The 17,827-nt window shown below is 40.5% G+C and overlaps 1 protein-coding gene across 3 annotated transcripts; it reads left to right on the forward strand.

The window, feature by feature from the left end:
- The first annotated feature begins 975 nt into the window (after positions 1 to 975).
- Positions 976 to 17,584, forward strand: lingo2b (leucine rich repeat and Ig domain containing 2b). Of its 3 annotated transcripts, XM_083540245.1 has the most exons (3): positions 976 to 1,944; positions 12,781 to 12,843; positions 14,885 to 17,584. In XM_083540245.1, the coding sequence occupies exon 3, from the start codon at positions 14,891 to 14,893 to the stop codon at positions 16,712 to 16,714; it is 1,824 nt and encodes a 607-aa protein (XP_083396371.1). In that variant the 5' UTR covers positions 976 to 1,944; positions 12,781 to 12,843; positions 14,885 to 14,890; the 3' UTR covers positions 16,715 to 17,584. The 3 variants fall into 3 exon arrangements, with proteins under 3 accessions (XP_083396371.1, XP_083396370.1, XP_083396372.1); XM_083540244.1 differs by lacking the exon at positions 12,781 to 12,843 and having other exon boundaries at positions 1,548 to 1,944; XM_083540246.1 differs by lacking the exons at positions 976 to 1,944; positions 12,781 to 12,843 and adding an exon at positions 13,520 to 13,600.
- Positions 17,585 to 17,827: the final 243 nt, after the last annotated feature.

Here is a 17,827-nt window from a genome sequence, read left to right on the forward strand (position 1 = left end):
TTTTGGCAGTGTAAATTCAACAACGATCTATTTCCTGTTGAAGCCCTACGGAGATTCAACTTTTGAAAAAGAGCGCAGCCTGTGCCTTCATTTCCACATCTAATCTAATCTCCCCATCTCCCCTTACTGATCTCACACCGAGCCGGTTCCTGGGGGAGCAAGGCAAGCTAGAAGGGGGCTTACTGCAACTCATCCATCTATTTTACATGCTTCCATAGCTTGCGTTGTTTACTGCAGTCAATATGCAACACACGGCGTGTGTTCACGCAAGCTGGCGTACTTTAGCGTGCCACAGAGTTGCTATTCGGGGCATCAATAACTGAGATAATGTCATCGCTTTTTGGCCTTTGGGGCCTGCATGATTATTGCTTTGAAATAGTACAGCTCTGGTGTTCAGAGCCGAATCTGTTAGTGGCAGTATTGTATTGTATTGTATTGTATTGTATTGTATTTAGATCAGCGCTTTAAAGTAAAGGGATTTCACATTGCTTTTGTTTCTAAAAGAGTCTTGCACAGATGTTTCTATTAAAGTAGATGGTGAAGGTTTTTTTATTTATTTTTTCACCATTTCACTTTTTCCCTGATGCTTCTTTTTTGACTGCATGTTTTGCGATGATGCAATCATCACTGCTAGACTATAATACATTACAGACCTGCCTACATTTACTACTGCCCTATATCTGCTTCTACACTCATGTGTACTGTCTTTTCTAGCCGTCCGCCTATTCATCACTCCATTTAGTAAAGTTCTCCGTAAGGAACGCGCTTAATACAGGTACAAGGCATGGGATTGAAGTTTATTTCCCCTAGGACACCACACAAGATTGAGTTATGTCATTTAGGCCACAGGCCCGTGTAAGTCACAGGATGTATATTGTTAGTGATGGTTCATCTTAGACAGGTTGAAAAGAAATGCAACCTTTGTCATAGTTTCATCGCTTGTTGTCTCTGTGCTCCGGTTTGGAAGCATTTGGTGCCCATGTCGTGTCACAGCTGGAGATGGTGCTGTAGTCCTTGTAATTTGAGAGAAGGAGGCAGCTTTAGGGCATTTGGCTGCAGCTATTTAAATCTTAAGGCAGAAGCATTAAGTCGGAGGACTGAGACTCACACTAAGGTTGTAAGTGGCTTCCCTCCAGGACCAGCTAATATCTGTAATAAATGAGGAAAAAATACAAGGACTTCTGCATGTGAATTTGAGAGCATATTTGTGTTTGTACGTGTGTGTCTTTTTTGCGACTAATGGTTATGTTAGTATTTTGAACTTACATGTGTTATGTTGAGTGTGATTCTTTTATTATTCGACACAATATGTATGTATATGTGTGTGAGAGTGAATTAGTAGATGCTTCCTTTTTTGCCTCTCCCCTTAGTAATTCACCCTACTTTTCTTTCATGGCTGAATATCACCATGACGACCCCATCCTCTCCATCTCTCTCTCTCTCTCTCTCTCTCTCTCTCTCTCTCTGTCTCTCTCTTCTCTCTCTCTCTCTTTCTCTCTCACGCTCTCTCCCCCTCACTCACTCTCTCACTCTAGTGTGCGTCATGCACATGAAAAGTGCTTGGTTTCCCTTTGGAACTCAGTCTACCACCCCACGCACACTTACCTGCAAAATCCCAGTTCTTCTTCTTCGCTCGCTGTCCTCTGTGTTCAGCGAGACGTCATTCACATACACACAATAGGAGAGCGCGTCATGTTCTCCAAATAAGCGCGCGCTTCGTAAGAAGAACAAGACAGAGAGAGAAAGAGGGAGAGAGATAGAGAGAGAGGGAGGGGATAAAGTCTTATTGTTCTTGAGCAGCGTGCACCGGAGGTGTGGCATCTTCCGGGCGTTGTCGTGGAGACGGAGGACTGGCCAAGCGCTGTTGTCTTTCTTCCTCCAGGCTCATCACCAAGACGCTGATCACAGGGAGGCTGATCCTTATGGCAAGAGCCGCAGCCACAGGTAACCAGAACGAGCGCGTACACACACACACACACACACACACACACACACACACACACACACACACACACACACACTTACTGTCTCACATAGCCGATGTACTAATTCACAAGAAAGCATCGGTGTCGTTTGAGAGGGTTTTTTGTGTTGGGAAGTGATTTCATGGCGAGTCAAGAACACCGAAAGTGTGTGTATGCGTACGTTTGTGTGTGTGTGATCGAGACATGTGTTCCATAGTGCACGTATGTGGGGGATACAAGAAAAGATCAGAGGTGAGCGTGTGTGTGAGTCATAAAGGAGAATGTGGTGATGTTCAATGTCTGTGGCTTCAGAAAGAGATGCAGCAGATTCCCACAGTGTGAACCCACAGCCCATTCCTACTGTGCTTGGGGAACAAGAGCAGGAAGCGTGTGTGTGTGTGTGTGTGTGTGTGTGTGTGTAAGTATATAACAGAGCCTGTGAGATTGTGACAAGGGACAGTTCATTAGAAAATTATAAAATCTCTGGGTCTGCTTGTGCGCACAGGTAAGTGTGTCACGGACTGACCTGATAGTTAATTCACCTCCCGTCAGCGACGGTTAGGTGCCAGTGTTAATATGCTTGCACTTGCCAGATCTGTCTCTAAGCGATAGAGGCACTAGAAGCTATCTCCTCTGCTGATAACGGTGGGACAGTGATAGATGCCGCTTGCCTGTAACGCACGAAAGCTCTGATATTCCCGAGGAAAGGGAGAAAGCAAAGTGAATAAAGTTGTGCCTTCAGCAGCCTCTCAGACCCAGAGATCTGGTCAAACGGTGGAGTGCGAAAGTGAACGACGTTATAGGTTAGAAATGAAAAACGGGAGGAAGCATATTATTCACCGTGTTCAATTTTCCCCATAATGAAGATGTGTAGGAGGATCATGCTTATTTGTTCAAAACCTTCTTAAGGTGATTTATGAGCTTGGTTACCCGCCCAAACACCCCCCCTCACACACACAGACACACAGACACACACAGACACACACACACACACACACACACACACACACACACACACACACATTCAGAGGTTGAAGAGCATGATCAGATTCAGAGAGGGAAAATGAGAAATTGGAAAAGGCCACAGACAATGAAGATGGGAAGGAATTTCTCTTTTTAGACATCAAAGTTGTAGTAGTGTGCCTAGCTTCCTGTCATATACTGTGATATGCTACATTATGCATGTTCTTATTAAACATTATAACATGCACATGATCGTTACAATTATTTCATTAATGACATTTTTATTCACTCATTAATTTAGTATTTAGATGAGCAGGAATAAGGTTATTACTTTGTCATACACACTGGATGTAATGGTGTAAGAGGGAAATGAAACACAAGATGTGTGTTTATAAACGAGTGTTACATTCACTGAAGCAGGATTAAAGGGGTATTAACTGATGAACTGCATTCAATCTATAGGACTTCGTTTAACCCAGGGGATTACAATGTGTATGATTCAGTGCTGTTAATGATACTGTTGAATCTCTTTAACAGATCTGCGTCAAGTATTGCGTTTTAGCACGTATTAGGTGTCATTACAGATCATATGCAAGCATAAATTTACATGTTGTCCTAACATAAGAGGCCAAATAGATCGGGACGACTTCTGAAATCTCCATGTTCCTTTTTATCTGTTGCAAAAATCATTAGGGTGTGCTGTGAAATCTAATTGGCCTGTTGTGGGAACATAATTCAGGGAGTAGGGGATCTCCAAGTGTGCTTAGAGAAGTGTGAAAGTGCGAGACAGCCTGTGATGGTGAGACAGCCTGGGAAGAAACAGGTCATTTCTTAAAAGCTAGCAAGGCATTTCTATAAAGCTACCTACACACAAACTAAGTATGCTTACGCACTGTTTCTTAATGTAGGTTTTGTGTTTGTATGGCTATTGATCAAATTTGGCTTGAAGTGAGATCCTTATTGGCCATTACTAATGTGATTGTAGAGGTAATGACCAAATAAGCATCATTTAAGGTGCAACAGCATTGCCTAAGCTCATAACTAATGTCATAACCAGTGAAAAGGGGAAAAGAACGTTTTATATTTAAAGATGATTATATATTTAGTGATATAATATATCATCATCGGATAATTTCTCAGAGATATGATGTAATGCAGAAGGACCAGTAGGCGTTTTATTCTGTTTTATTATAAATTGTTTATTAAATGCTAACTCCACAACACTGGACAACACAAAAAAACAAGTCAGTTTTACTCCCTAAAAACTGTCCCATGACCCTGTCACCGGTTCACCACTTTTCCATCCTTCGACCACTTTTGATAGCTACTGACCACTGCAGACTCACCCAGTTGTCTAGCCATCACAATCTGGCTCTTATCAAACTCGATCCTTGCGTTTGCCTATTTTTTCTGCTTTGGTAAATGTAAAGTTAAACACAGAAGGGGTATTTTTTAAAATTCACATAATTACCATTATGTGGTATTAGTATAATAATAAAAAACAGTTTGCACTTATGTTTATAATCGGTCTCAAACAGATCCTATACAGCTTTCTGCTTTCTTTGCCTTCTCTTTTTACCTATAATAGTATAGGTTTAAAGTACTTATACAGAAACAAAGAAACTTGGTATTCATTAGCTGATTGCATGCTCGTCTGCATATCAATGAAATGGTGGTCACAAATACCGACTAATGACCCTAGAGGGTTTGTTAAGAGCCAGGCTGTGCTCTAACAGACAGGCTAATAAGTTCGACAGTTGAACCGGACCGTGGTTTGATATGAAAAATTTAACTACACGTTGAGGTTATTTTTTCCAACATGAAGTGCTACGGCATGGATTTTAACCTGTGAGTTCCTCCTTAAATGTGAGTTTAATATTTCTGCTGCAAGCAATGGGTGGGGGGGGGGGGGGGATGGGGGGTCCACAGTTAGCCGTCAAATATAATCAGTAGACTATGCGGGTTGGGTTTTCGATGATTTCTGTGAATTCGGAAATCTTCAAATATTTATGTTTGACCTTTAAGTAGCCAGATTAGGCACTGTAGAGGAAAGGGTTAGGTCTGGAAGAGGGCTGTTGCCTAGCACAGTGTGTGCGTGGATGAGCATCACGGTGTCATATGGTATCACAGCTGGTGAAAAAAGGTAAACTACTTGCATAACTTCTCACTAAGTAAAAAAAGAAGAAATGTATTTCACTTTTAATGTGAATAAAAAGAATAATGTGGGTGATTCTAAAAAGTTTCAAATTAATTTTTTCGAACCATGGAAAGGGACAATGGTCAAGAATTTAGGCTCTGAGCCTGAGAAATCGCGCATGTAATCACTGAACTTCCTTTTAATAACATTTAATGACATGTATAGTTGAATGATTCATATTGCAATAGATAGTTTTCAAAGTCTTTATTGCTTTTGGATATTTTCCTTTTGCCCCTTATTTTTCCACTTATACCTGTCTAATCCTGCATCCCTGTGGCCATGAATAAATTGAAGTAGTGATCTGTCTCTAAATGGGGCTCTAAGCTTCAATGAGTTTAGGAAGCTTATTTCTGCATGCGCTGCACACGAAGCAAACTCCAAGCACTAAAGGAGTTCAATGTAATCATTAGTGTATTTGTTACTGTGACCGCTGTTTTCTTTGGACATTAGTGCCTGGGCATATGAGTTTAGGTATTTGCTATTCCTGCCAGCTTGTTAGCTTGTTTGGGAACAAACCACTCTCTGAAGAGCCGAGGCCTGATCACTGGCCTGCTCGCAATCTGCATTGTGTGCATCCATTAGCATACATCAGACCTCAAACTGAATATGTATGTGTATGGAAATGTGTGGGTCTGTGTGTCAGGCCTGTGTGTGTGTGTTTCCCCCTTTGTGTGTTTGTTTGTTTGGCAGACCATCCAGGATCTGTTCACTCGAGCTGCTATGAAACGGCTTTGTGGCAGGTGCAGCTTTAGCTCTTTAATTGTGTACCCAAAAGTCACTGAACATTTAATAGCTTTATTCCTTTGTTTGGACGGAGGTCTTAGGATTTAGTCAATATAATATTAAAGTAGAAGTAGTATTTCTGAAGTGGTGAGATACTAGTGAACTAGTGAACATACCACATTCTTTTTCTTGAGCCTAGAAAGTCTTGTTTTTTTTTAATTCAAGGTGACCTTTTCCTGATGTGCCACTGATGTAATTTTAGCTGTTGACAACCTGATGACTAAGGTGGGTTGCACTTATTTAAAAAAAAAAAAAAGCATAACTGAAAGGAGACACAGGAACTTGTGCTTTCTGGAAAAAAAAACTTTGTCATTAAGTTGTCATTGCATTAGCTTTGGTTTCTCACTGAGGCTGGTAATATAAGAAGGGATCTTTTAAGCACTTAATTTTTTCAAACAAATGATTTTTTTCCTGCCATCTTTTTAATGATATATTTGTGAGTCAATGTGGCAAAATTCGAACCTAATATTTTTTTCAGAAGGGCTCAGTATGCACAGGTTGTTGCTGGGATCCTCTTCAACTCCTCCATAATGACATCACAGAGCTACAGGATGTTGGACACATGGCGCTTCTTCACATTCCACTTGAAGATGCCCCTTAGGTGCTCAATAGGGTTCAGGTCTGGTGACATACTTCAGCTTCAGCTTTCTCAGCAAGCCACTTGTCTTCTTGGCGGTGTGTTTGTGGTCGTTATTATATTGAATAAATTGCCGTTTGTCCCAGTTTCTGAAGGGAGGGCATCATGTTCTGCTTCAGAATGTCACAGTACATGTTGGAATATATTCATTCCCTTAATGAACCCACAGCTCCCCAGTACCAGCAGCACTCATGCAGCCCCAGACCATGATGCTACCACCACCATGCTTGACTGTAGGCAAGACACAATGTTCTTGATACTCCTCACCAGAGCGTCACCACACATGCTGGACACCAGTTTATCAGTCCACAGGACATGGTTCCAGTAATTCATGCTCTTGGACAGGTTGTCTTCAGCAAACTGTTTGCAGCCTTTCTTGAGAGCCAGCTTCAGAAAAGACATCCTTCTGTGATGACGGCCATGCAAACTGACTTGTTGCAGTGTGCAGCATATGGTCTGAGCACTGACAGGCGGATCTTCCGCTTCTGCGAACCTCTTAAGCAACGCTGGTAGCACTCATGTGTCTGTTTTTTTAAGCCAGCTTCTGCTCCTGACGCACAGCACGAGGACTTTAAGAAGTTTAATTTCTTTAGTATTGTCTCTTGAGAAGATATACTTAAATGGCTGCTAAAATGAGAGGTGCACTTAGTTTTGTGAGATACTGTGTATAAGCCAAACTCAAAGTGGCAGTAATATGAAGCTTTTAATGGTCTTGGCAACAAATAGTTTGTTAGACAATTACAGAGAATTAAACGGATGCACTCCTGAGAGCTCATGTACCACCACTTGCTAATTTACTTTTGCTGTATTGTTTGGTTACTTTGCCTTATTTGTGTAGGTAAAAGCTACAACAGGAAATTCACTTTCTTCAGAATAAAAAATAATTATTATAATTAAAATATCTGATGTAAAATTACAATGTTTCACTTTTTTTTTCTTACAAGGGTAGTACATTTTTGGTTATCTGCTATGCCTGATGCAACCTATCAAGGGCTTGATAACAACCTAATAAAATAGAGCCAGAATTGATAGAGGAGGGAAATGTTTTAGTTTCATTAGACTAAAGTATTGGTTGAATTTTTGCTGACCAATAATTTGTTATTAACTCCATTAAAAGCTTCACATTTTGCCATTTTGTGCTTGTCCCTGTTTTGTCCAGGAGTTTGTGTGCTCTGTTCAGACAACTTTAGGCCATAGAAGCAATACACTTTTCTGGAAGCCAATCCAATCTGCCTTTAACAAGAGAGACGTCTTGTTTCAACAATGTTGCCTTTAATGTGTGGGATAGAAAAAGAAATCACACCTCACCACAAGTCCTGCTTAATTCCACTGTAGTATGAGAATAAGCATAACATTCTGTGGTGTTTTTTTCTAATACTTTTAATGACTTTGTTGTTCTTTTCTTATTCATTAATTACAAGCCATTTCAGGTAAGTCTGCCATCCTGCCATCCCTGCCATCCTGTGATGTAGTGAGAGAGTGTGTGCTGAAGGCTTCTGTCTCTCTCTGTTCAGTTCTGCCTGCAGGGTTAATTAGCATTGCAGAGTTGATGTCTAGAGCAGACGTCGACTGATCAAACCCTGCCTTTCTGTGTGTGTGTGTGTGTGTGTGTGTGTGTGTGTGTGTGTGTGTGTGTGTGTGTGTGTGTGTGTGTGTGTGTGTGTGTGTGTGTGTATCTCTTCTCTCCCTTTATATATAAGTGTGCTTTAACTGTAGGTATCTTCTGTGAAAGTTCAGTAATGAACAGGAACACACATATAAACCTATTGCCCAAACATACGTGACTGCACACACTTTTCAACTATTATCTGAAATAGGCAGGTGGTGTGATGAATCAGTATGGCTTCATATTTTTTTCTGTTTTCAATTTATCCATCACTCCGTGTTATTTTAGAAATAGTCAAGAAACGTTTAGTCCGTCTCCTTCCTTCTCTTCCGCACCTTAATTGCTTTATTTCTTTTATGAATCCAGTTCTTCTGCCACACTTTCATTTTTCTGTAATGTTGCATATTTCAGCTGTTTTATTGCTTGTTTTTCCTCTAAGGTGCATGTTAAGTGTTTGCTTTAGATTTTGCTTATTTTAACTGACAATAAAACTGTTCACTCATTAAAGAGACTCATCAGTTTTAGCTCAAGCCACATATACACTGATCTTCTCTAACATAAAAACAACCTTCCTGACCCATTAAGGCATGGACTCCTCAAAGACCTCTAAAGATGCACTGTGGTATCTGGCACAAAGACGTACTGTTGCAACACATCATTTAAGTCATGTAAGGTGAGAGGTGGGGCCTCCATGGATCAGACTTGTTTGTACAGCATCCCACAGATTCTGATTTGAGCTAACATCTGATATTTCTGGAGGCCTTGAACTCTTGTCATGTTCCTCAAACCATTCCTGGGCAATTTGTGCAGTGTTAGAAAGGTGTTATCTAGCTAAAATTGGCCAATGCAATTAGGCAATAATGTTGTCATAGAGGGGTGTACTTGGTCTGCAACAATGTTTAGGTAGGTGGTACATGTCAAAGGAACATCCACATGAATGCCAGGGCCCATGTTTTTTTTTTTTTTTGGTGCCATCTTTTCTAAGTCTAATAAGTGACAGACACATACACACACATCCAGCCACCCACATAATGAAAAAGAAAATGTGATTCATCATACCAGGCCACCTTGTTCTTCTGCTCCCTGGTCCAGTTCTGATGCTCACGTGCCCATTGTAGGCACTTTTGACAAAGGTCAGCATGGGCATTCTGCACTTACACACACTCATAAACATCAAGCTGCAAATGTACTGTGTTCCAGCTTTAATTTGTGTTACAGTAGCTATTTCGAAGGATCAGCCCTGACAGGCGAGCTTTTGTTCCCCACGGCGTTAATAAACCTCGGGAGGCCCGTGACCCTGTCACCAGTTTACCAGTTTTCATTTCCTTTCACTGCTTTTTGTAGGTAATAACCAGTGCATATCGGGAACAGTAAGGAAGACCTGCTGTTTTAGGGGTGCTTTGACCCAGTTATCTGGCCATCATACATTTGGCCCGTGTTAAAGTCATGCAGGTCCTTAGCCTTTCTCTTTTTCCTGCTTGAAACACATAAACTTTGGGTATTGACAGCACAATTGCTGCCTAATAAAGAACATCCCATCCTTTGACAGGCGCTATTGTAAAGACATAATCAACTTGATTCATTTTGGTTTTAATATCATGGCTGATCAGTGTACAGACTCTTCCCACTTTACGAACATTCACTTTACGAAACTTTGTGCATATGAACAAACCTGTCCTCGAAAAAATTCTAAACGGAGGAGAGGCTCCGTGAGCTAGTCGTCGACCGTAACGTGTCTACATGATGCGCACTGGACTAGGATGAATTAATATTTTCAAGTGAATTTTTTTACATTTATTTTTATAATTTTTTTTATTACTTAATACAAAATATTGTATACAGTATTTAAATGATTTCGAATTTGTTTTAGTAACATTTATTGTTTTATTTGATAGTATTTATAGCTCTTACATCATTAGAAGATATGCGTAGTCATAAAACGAACACAGTAACAACTCGCGAACAAATTCATGGTACAAACGGTCGTTCGGTTCGTAAGGTGGGGAGCGTCTGTGTTTAACTTCATTACGTAGCATCACATGTAGCATTTTGGGATTTGAGCATCAAAATGTGTCACAGTGACATGTCTAGACTACTCAAAACACCCACAACATTATCCAGACAATATTTAAGCACAGTGTCTACAGTGTACACTCAAAAAAAAAAAAACTTAAATCTTTGTTGATTTAAAGGTTCTTTGTAGCCTACCTTTTACGGCTGCAGCTATCAATTATTTTAATGATTGAGTATTCCACCGATTGTTCCTTTAATTAATCGAGTAATCAGATAAGAAGTACTAATTCTTTATTAAAGAGCAATACTAAATATACAAGATAAAATAAGACGGTTCTTTTAAAACGAGTAATTTGTTTTCTTTTTAGAAAAATTAACATTTTTATTGCTGAAATTACACACAAGAATATTTGTGAATATTTAATTGCCACATTACAAAATGCAAATACAAATATATAAATTAAAAAAATCATATATAAAATATAAAAATCATTTAAAATAACATTAAAAAGGGTAAACACACTGTATGGTGTTTTCTTTATGTTTTAGTTTGAAATGATTCCAAACTTTGGAAACTTTTTGTTGTTCTCTTCGGCCTGAATCTTCTCCTCGCCCCTCGCTGTTTTCTCCTCGATGCATTTTGTATTTAAATTACTCGAGTTACTTAAGGAATTGTTTGAGAGCTAGCAACTCACTCACATTTAAAAAAAAATTTTTTCAAAGGAATAATTCTTTTTCTGCCCTCTTTTAAATTATATAAAAGTGAGACAATGAGGCAAAATTCGAACCTAATCTTTTTAGAAGGACCCAATATACATACCCGCATTGCTTTTACATAGCTAAAATTTGCATTTGAGCAGGCGTCACATTAACTTCACAAATCTCAATTCATATTCTATCAAATTGTTTGATCTCTCTCAAACAGTGAGAGTGAAAGAGAGAGAGAGAGTGAAAGAGAGAGAGAGGGGGGGGGAGAAAGAGAGTATTTTTGCTCTTTGTGATCAGAAAAGCAGAGTAAATAATGACAGCTCAGTAAACAAACTCAGAATTATGGGGCACTACTGAATCCCATTAAATAATTCCACATTCCATCATCCAATTATCACTCATGCGACAAAGATACAGAGTGGGACCAATAATCCATATTTACCCTCGAAACACAAAGGATTTGTGAAAACAACCTTCAGTACATACTTAGACACACGAACAACAGCACACCCATTATATATCTCTGTGACTGTCGCACTCTTGTATGCGAGACGGTTCTTGTGCAAATCGGAGTTATATTTATTGAAATGCTTTTTCAGAGCAGAAAGTATCACAATTGGTTTGGTTGGCAAGCAGTCTTTTTTCTGCTTACGCAATACACTACATTCTAATAACACACAGATCCACTCATGTGGTATTATTCGTAATGCATAATAATGCCAAAAGATTGACACATAATACAATGTTATTAAAGTGGTGGTCTGGGTTCTCACCCGAGTTCTATAAATATGACTCGTGCACAGAGGCAGCGGCTTGAATGACAGCTGGGTTGCCATGAGGACTCAGAACCGGGGTTTTTTTGGTCAGGTAATAATATGAGGTTTGTGTGCTGAAGGGGATGTGTGAGAACCCAGAGATCAATAGCAGGAGTCAATAGTGCTTCACTGGGGTGAAGCAGGCACCCATGGAGATCCGACAGCACCTATACCTATAAGGAAAGATCAGAGGCAGAATAAACAGGATTCTTGCCAGCCGAATTCAGATTATATACAGAGAACGATGACATCAAATGGAGTTCGGTCTGTATCACTGAATTCTGCACCATACACAAGCAAGGTCATCCCTGTATATGTAAGCATAGACATGCATGTGATTATGTGCACACAAACACACACACCACATATGCTCAGGTTCTGTCTTTTTTTTCCGTCTGTTTACGGTCACACACACACACACACACACACACACACTATATATATATATATATATATATATATATATATATATATATATATATATATATATATATATATATATATATATATATATATATATATATATATATATATATATATATATATATATATATATATATATATATATATATATATATATATATATGCAGAGACACATGAACACCCTGTGGGAGATGGGTGTTTGGCTCACAGTCACTGGTTTCACTCAATGAAAAATGGATGAGACTAAAATTAGATAAACTAAAATTAGACAAAGTAAGAGAAACCGCAGGCTCCAAAATCGAGTTCTTAGGTAGCAAGACTCCATGGCAGGGAGAGGTGATAGAGATGTCTATTTTTTTTTTTTTTTAAATACTGCAACAAGGCAAAAGAACCCGCCATTTTTCTTAGAAATATCACAAATGATGGTAAAAAAAAGATGCTATACAACACACACACACTCCACAAACAGTAAGAACAGCAGCAGCACAGAGGGAAGCCTTTAGATTGATGGCTTTGCTAATGTTTGATGTTTTTGTATAGTGATCTTAAAGTGTGAGCACACATATGAAGCTGGATCTCCCTCTCTGTGTCTCTCTCTCTCTCTCTCTCTCTCTCTCTCTCTCTCTCTCTCTCTCTCTCTCTCTCGCTCTCTTTCTTTCGGTGCGTGTTAGAAGAAAAGAAGAGAGTGACAGAAGGCGAAAGAGGGAACACGTTGTCTCCACCTGCCTGACTAGGTATCTCTGATATAATAGAGCTGATCTCGTGCTGTGTGTGATGATTAATCGATCAAGTCAACGTCTGAAATTTCTTAGTGATTCAGTTCAAATTTAGGAATGAATTACGTCAGCACAGCGCATGCACTCCCCAATCAAGGCTACAGTCGTCACGTCGGCCTCATGCTTTCACGGGAATGAATTGAATTATTAACTCATTAAAACATTATAAACTCCTTCACAGTTCCTCTCGCTTACTCTTTAATGAACCGCAGCCTTTAGTGTGAACCCCCCTTGCAGACCTGCTCTCCATCTTCATTAAAATAATCATGCGAAATTGGCTCTGCATTGATCAGCTCGATCTATAAACATGCCATTTAAAGACCTAAGAGTTTTAAAGAAAGTAAGGTATGATTACATATCCTGTAAACATAAAACAAAATTATTATACAAAACAATCCCAAATAAAAAGACTAAAAAATGAAAATGACAAAGCTGTAAATAAGAAGTATATTTTGATAAACAGACAGCTATTAACACAACTCTTTGGAGACCTGGCATTGGCTTTCTTACACAGAAACCTGTTCACCATCTCGCTGCCTCTCAGAAGCTGATACGACGACAAGCACCACAGCAGCCGCTCATATTGATTCGAAAGGAAAGCCTACTACAGAGCTCGCTAATCGCTCCAAGTTATCGAGCAAAGCAATCCTAAGAGAGCTGGCCAATAGCTTGTCAAGTGCACCAAAGAACATTCTCCACTGTTTAGAATTAAAAGGTGACAGTCTTTATATTCAGTGCTTTTTGTGGGAATATGACGAATTCCCAATGATTCTTATGCACTTTTTCATATGTTACATATAACAACAGTCAGTTTAGACGTAAGAACTGTATATTAACATTATGTGAAGAATTAGCATTAACTGAGGAAGTAATAAAATGCTTTAAACATTCAACCTTTTTCGAAGAGATTGGAGGGATAATAAATTATTCCAATACTGCGAAAGTCATAGCACGAACTATTATATTTCCAGCCTGGTTTGTGGCCTGTAGTGTAAATCATCCTCATAGATTTTTCAAGGCTTATATAATAGGGCAGAATTGCACTCAGAGATAAGTGCCCCATTCTTTAAGCACTGTTATGATTATTGATGTCTGCCATTTATGTTTATGGCTTTTTAGAAACAATAAAGACACTAAGCATGTCACCCATGCCATTGCAGCACTTGGCACTTTTTGAAATGTATTGTCAAAAAATCTAAATAGTTCTCCCCAAATATTAGTCAGTATGAACGGTACATTTTAATCGGAATAATTTAAAACACATTGAAACCTACCGAAATATACAAGTTCTATTAATGTCTAAAAACGGGCGAGTAATAATAAAGCACTCTGATCGGTAAAATGACCCTGCGAATAGGAATAGAGTAGAAAAAAGTTGTGAATAGCACCCTGCTGAACGGTTGAGGGTATGTGAAGATCCTGTAAGCATGTGAAGATTTGAAATGAGATTGCACCTCTTCAGGGAGGCCATGTATAAAAGACTGTTCATTATTTTTTTTTTTTTTTTTAAGGTGAGGTGGTTATCACAAGTAATCCTAGTTTTTTGACAAGTAATCCTAGTTTTTTGCCTAGTGTTTGAGTGTCTGAGAAGACAGGTAGAGTTATGTTATATAAGTCTTGAAAACTTGTAGATTAAACCTTTAGAATCCCTATCCTATTGATTCTGACCTGGAAAGCAGTACTTGTGCCAGGGGATGTTGGGTTTCCATGGAAATAGCATGTTTGGAGAAGTCTGCTTGAAAGGGACATTTGTGCATGTGTGAGGGTGTATGTGTGCAGGCTCAAAGCAACACATCACAATATCTGTCAAGAGTGAGAAATGTGTTTTGCAAAGAGGAAGGGGGCTAGAATGTAGAGCGAAAAAATAACCTGTGTGTGGTGTGTGTATGCTTTTTAGGTTTTGGGCATGTTTGTGTGATCTGTGCATAAGTGAATCTGTCTAATCTTTATCTCTGTTGTTCTCTGCACCTCTCTCTCTGCACTCTTGCCTATTCTGCAGGTGGTCATGCTGCTCTCTTTGTTCTCCTGTGCTGTGGGCTTCTCCCTCTTACCGCTCTTCCTGTTCCCGTACCCCGCCCAGGCTTGCCCTGCCCGTTGTGAGTGTTCTGTGCCCACACGCTCAGTCTCGTGCCACCGGAAGCGGCTGGCGCAGGTGCCCGAGGGCATCCCCATCGAGACGAGGGCACTGGATCTCAGCAAAAACCGTCTGCGTATTATCACACCGCAGAACTTCTCTGGCCTTCTGTTGCTAGAGGAGCTTGACCTGAGCACCAACTTGTTGTCATCAGTGGAGCCTGGAAGTTTCCGTGCGCAGCCACGCTTACGAACGCTGCGTTTGCGGAACAATCAGCTGACCCTGCTGCCACGTGGTGCGCTTGCTGGCCTGAGTGAGCTTACTCTGCTGGACATCAGTCAGAACCGTCTAGTTATCCTGCTCGATTATGGCTTTGAGGACCAGAGGCGTCTGCGTGTGCTTGAGCTTGCTGACAATGAGCTGGTTTTTGTTGCCCCCCGTGCCTTTAGTGGCTTGCCTGCATTGCGCTCACTGACTCTGCAGCGCTGTAATCTGAGTGCGGTTCCCAGTCATGCACTGGCACACCTGCATGGCCTAACCAGCCTTCGTCTTAGGCAGCTGGACATTGCAGAACTGCTGCCACACACTTTCAAGGGCCTGGGTCGTCTGCGTCATCTTGAGGTGGATCATTGGCCAGCACTGGAAGCTGTGCCCTCTCTTGCCTTGCAGGGTCTAAATCTCAGCACACTCTTTATTACCCATACCAACCTTTCAGCAGTACCAGTGCTGAGCCACCTTTCCTACTTGACCCATGTGAACCTGTCATACAGCAGTGTGAGGGTGCTGCCAGCTGGCTGGCTGCGTGGCCTAGACCGGCTGGAAGTTCTTCAGGTCCGCAAAGCTCAATTGGTGCGTGTGGAATCTCAGGCCTTCCAAGGGGCAGTGTCACTTCGCCTGCTTGACCTTTCCTACAATCGCCTGACGACACTGGAAAGAACCACACTGCCAGCATCGGTGTCCCTGCAAAACCTCCTGATTGGCCAGAACCCATTAGTGTGTGACTGCCGTCTACGTTGGCTCTTTCAAAGAACACTGTCCTTACAGTTTGTGGAAGTGCAACCTCAGTGCACAACCCCTGCTGCTCTGGCTGGGAAACCTTTCAGTGATGTAGTAGAGCCTCTGCTCTCCCGTTACGTAGTATGCACCAAACCCAGGGTCATTGCCATGTCGACAAAACCAGCAGAAGCGGAAGAAGGACAAAAGGCATGGTTGTATTGCACAGCAGATGGTGCTCCACCCCCCTCTGTCTCCTGGCTGACACCACACAGGAGGCACATCACCACCAAGAGCACAGGCCGCATGGTTGTCCATAGCAACGGTTCACTGGAGTTTAGAGTAGTGGAGCCTCAGGATAGTGGTATTTACTTCTGTGTGGCATCCAATCCTGCAGGCAATTCCACCCTGTCCATAACACTCGCTGTCAAAAGCCTGGGCCTTCGGGATGGGGCTCTCTATGCCAACCGCAGCTTCATCTTCGATCCTGATTACAATAGCTCCCTGATCAATGGCACAGAGCATTACACAATCAGGATGGTGCTGGACTTCACCACCATTCTTGTGTCTACGGCCATGGGCTGCCTCAGCTTCCTGGGTGTGGTCCTTTTCTGTTTCCTGCTTCTGTTTGCTTGGAGCCGAGGCAAAGGCAAGCACAGAGGAAGTGTAGACATCCAATATGTTCCACGCAAGAGGAAAGGCGCCAGCAGCGAGCTTACTGAGACCAGCGGTCCCCGACGTGTCAACATGAAGATGATATGAGGGCCAGACTTTACTGAAAACATAACCTTGATCTGCTGATAGCCAAACTGTAGAGTAAAGGAAAAAGGGATACGAGAGAAAGACCTGTAACCATGGTGGCCAGAAGAGATTGGCAAGATAAGCAGCACACTGTTTCACTTAGTGTGCTTTAATATGAATGTACTTTTGAGGTACCTATGACGTATGTACTTATGAATGTACGTATGTCAACTGAAATATAGTGTGTGCATTTATGGGCATGTGTGTATCTATATTATATGGATGTATTCAATTGTGAGAGTTTACACATACTATCCAACCAGAGTCACTTATCGAAACAAGTATTTGCGTGTTTTCTGCAATGTTTTGTCTGGACAGCATTTTTTGGACAGCACATACATGGACAGAGGGCACATTTCTGTACAAATATAATGTTTGTGAGAAGAAAAAAAAAATCTATTTATACATTTTAGGTTCCAATATTATTAACCTTTAAATTGCTGCAAAAACTCAAACTGTCTTCCCCAACGAGTAAATTATATACAGGAAGAAGCCTCAGCAGTGCTGTGTTGTGAAGTGTTTGGTTTTGCTCCGAATATCTATTCTCCCTGGGAGATCCTGAAGTTTGAGAAGCCCTGGAAAAAAGAGGACCATCTTTACCATTTTATTGTGAAAAATTTAAAAACTAAAAATACAATGTGTTGCAATGTAAGGACCTGTTTGAAATGGTGGGTACCAGAGGCTGTGTTTGTGACTCAGTGGAAATCTGTGAAACTGTTTTTTGATGTTCTGTCAAATGCTGCTCAGATGTTTTTACATAATAAATATATTGGTATATTTTCCAAAGAAAATAAACATAAATCAAACAGCTTGATTGTAGTACCATTACAACCAAGAATCTGTTTTTTGTTGCTGTGCCTAATGGTCCACCCTTTGCTTAATTCAGCATATACCACATTCAATTATCATGACAATACTTAATTACATTTCTATTTGACAATAAAAAATGTTTACACCACTAGAACTAAATAAAGAAGGCCAAAATAAACGTTCCAATTAATTTGTCACACAATCTCAATTAGTGATTAAAGTTTATTAACATACATTTATATGATATTTTATTATTATTACTAT

Source organism: Silurus aristotelis (genome assembly GCF_946808225.1).
Source record: "Silurus aristotelis genome assembly, chromosome: 4".
Taxonomy (NCBI): domain Eukaryota; kingdom Metazoa; phylum Chordata; class Actinopteri; order Siluriformes; family Siluridae; genus Silurus; species Silurus aristotelis.

Excerpts from the sequence above, each read along its gene's own strand:
- lingo2b (XM_083540245.1), top strand. The coding sequence starts at position 14,891 with ATGCTGCTCTCTTTGTTCTCCTGTGCTGTGGGCTTCTCCCTCTTACCG.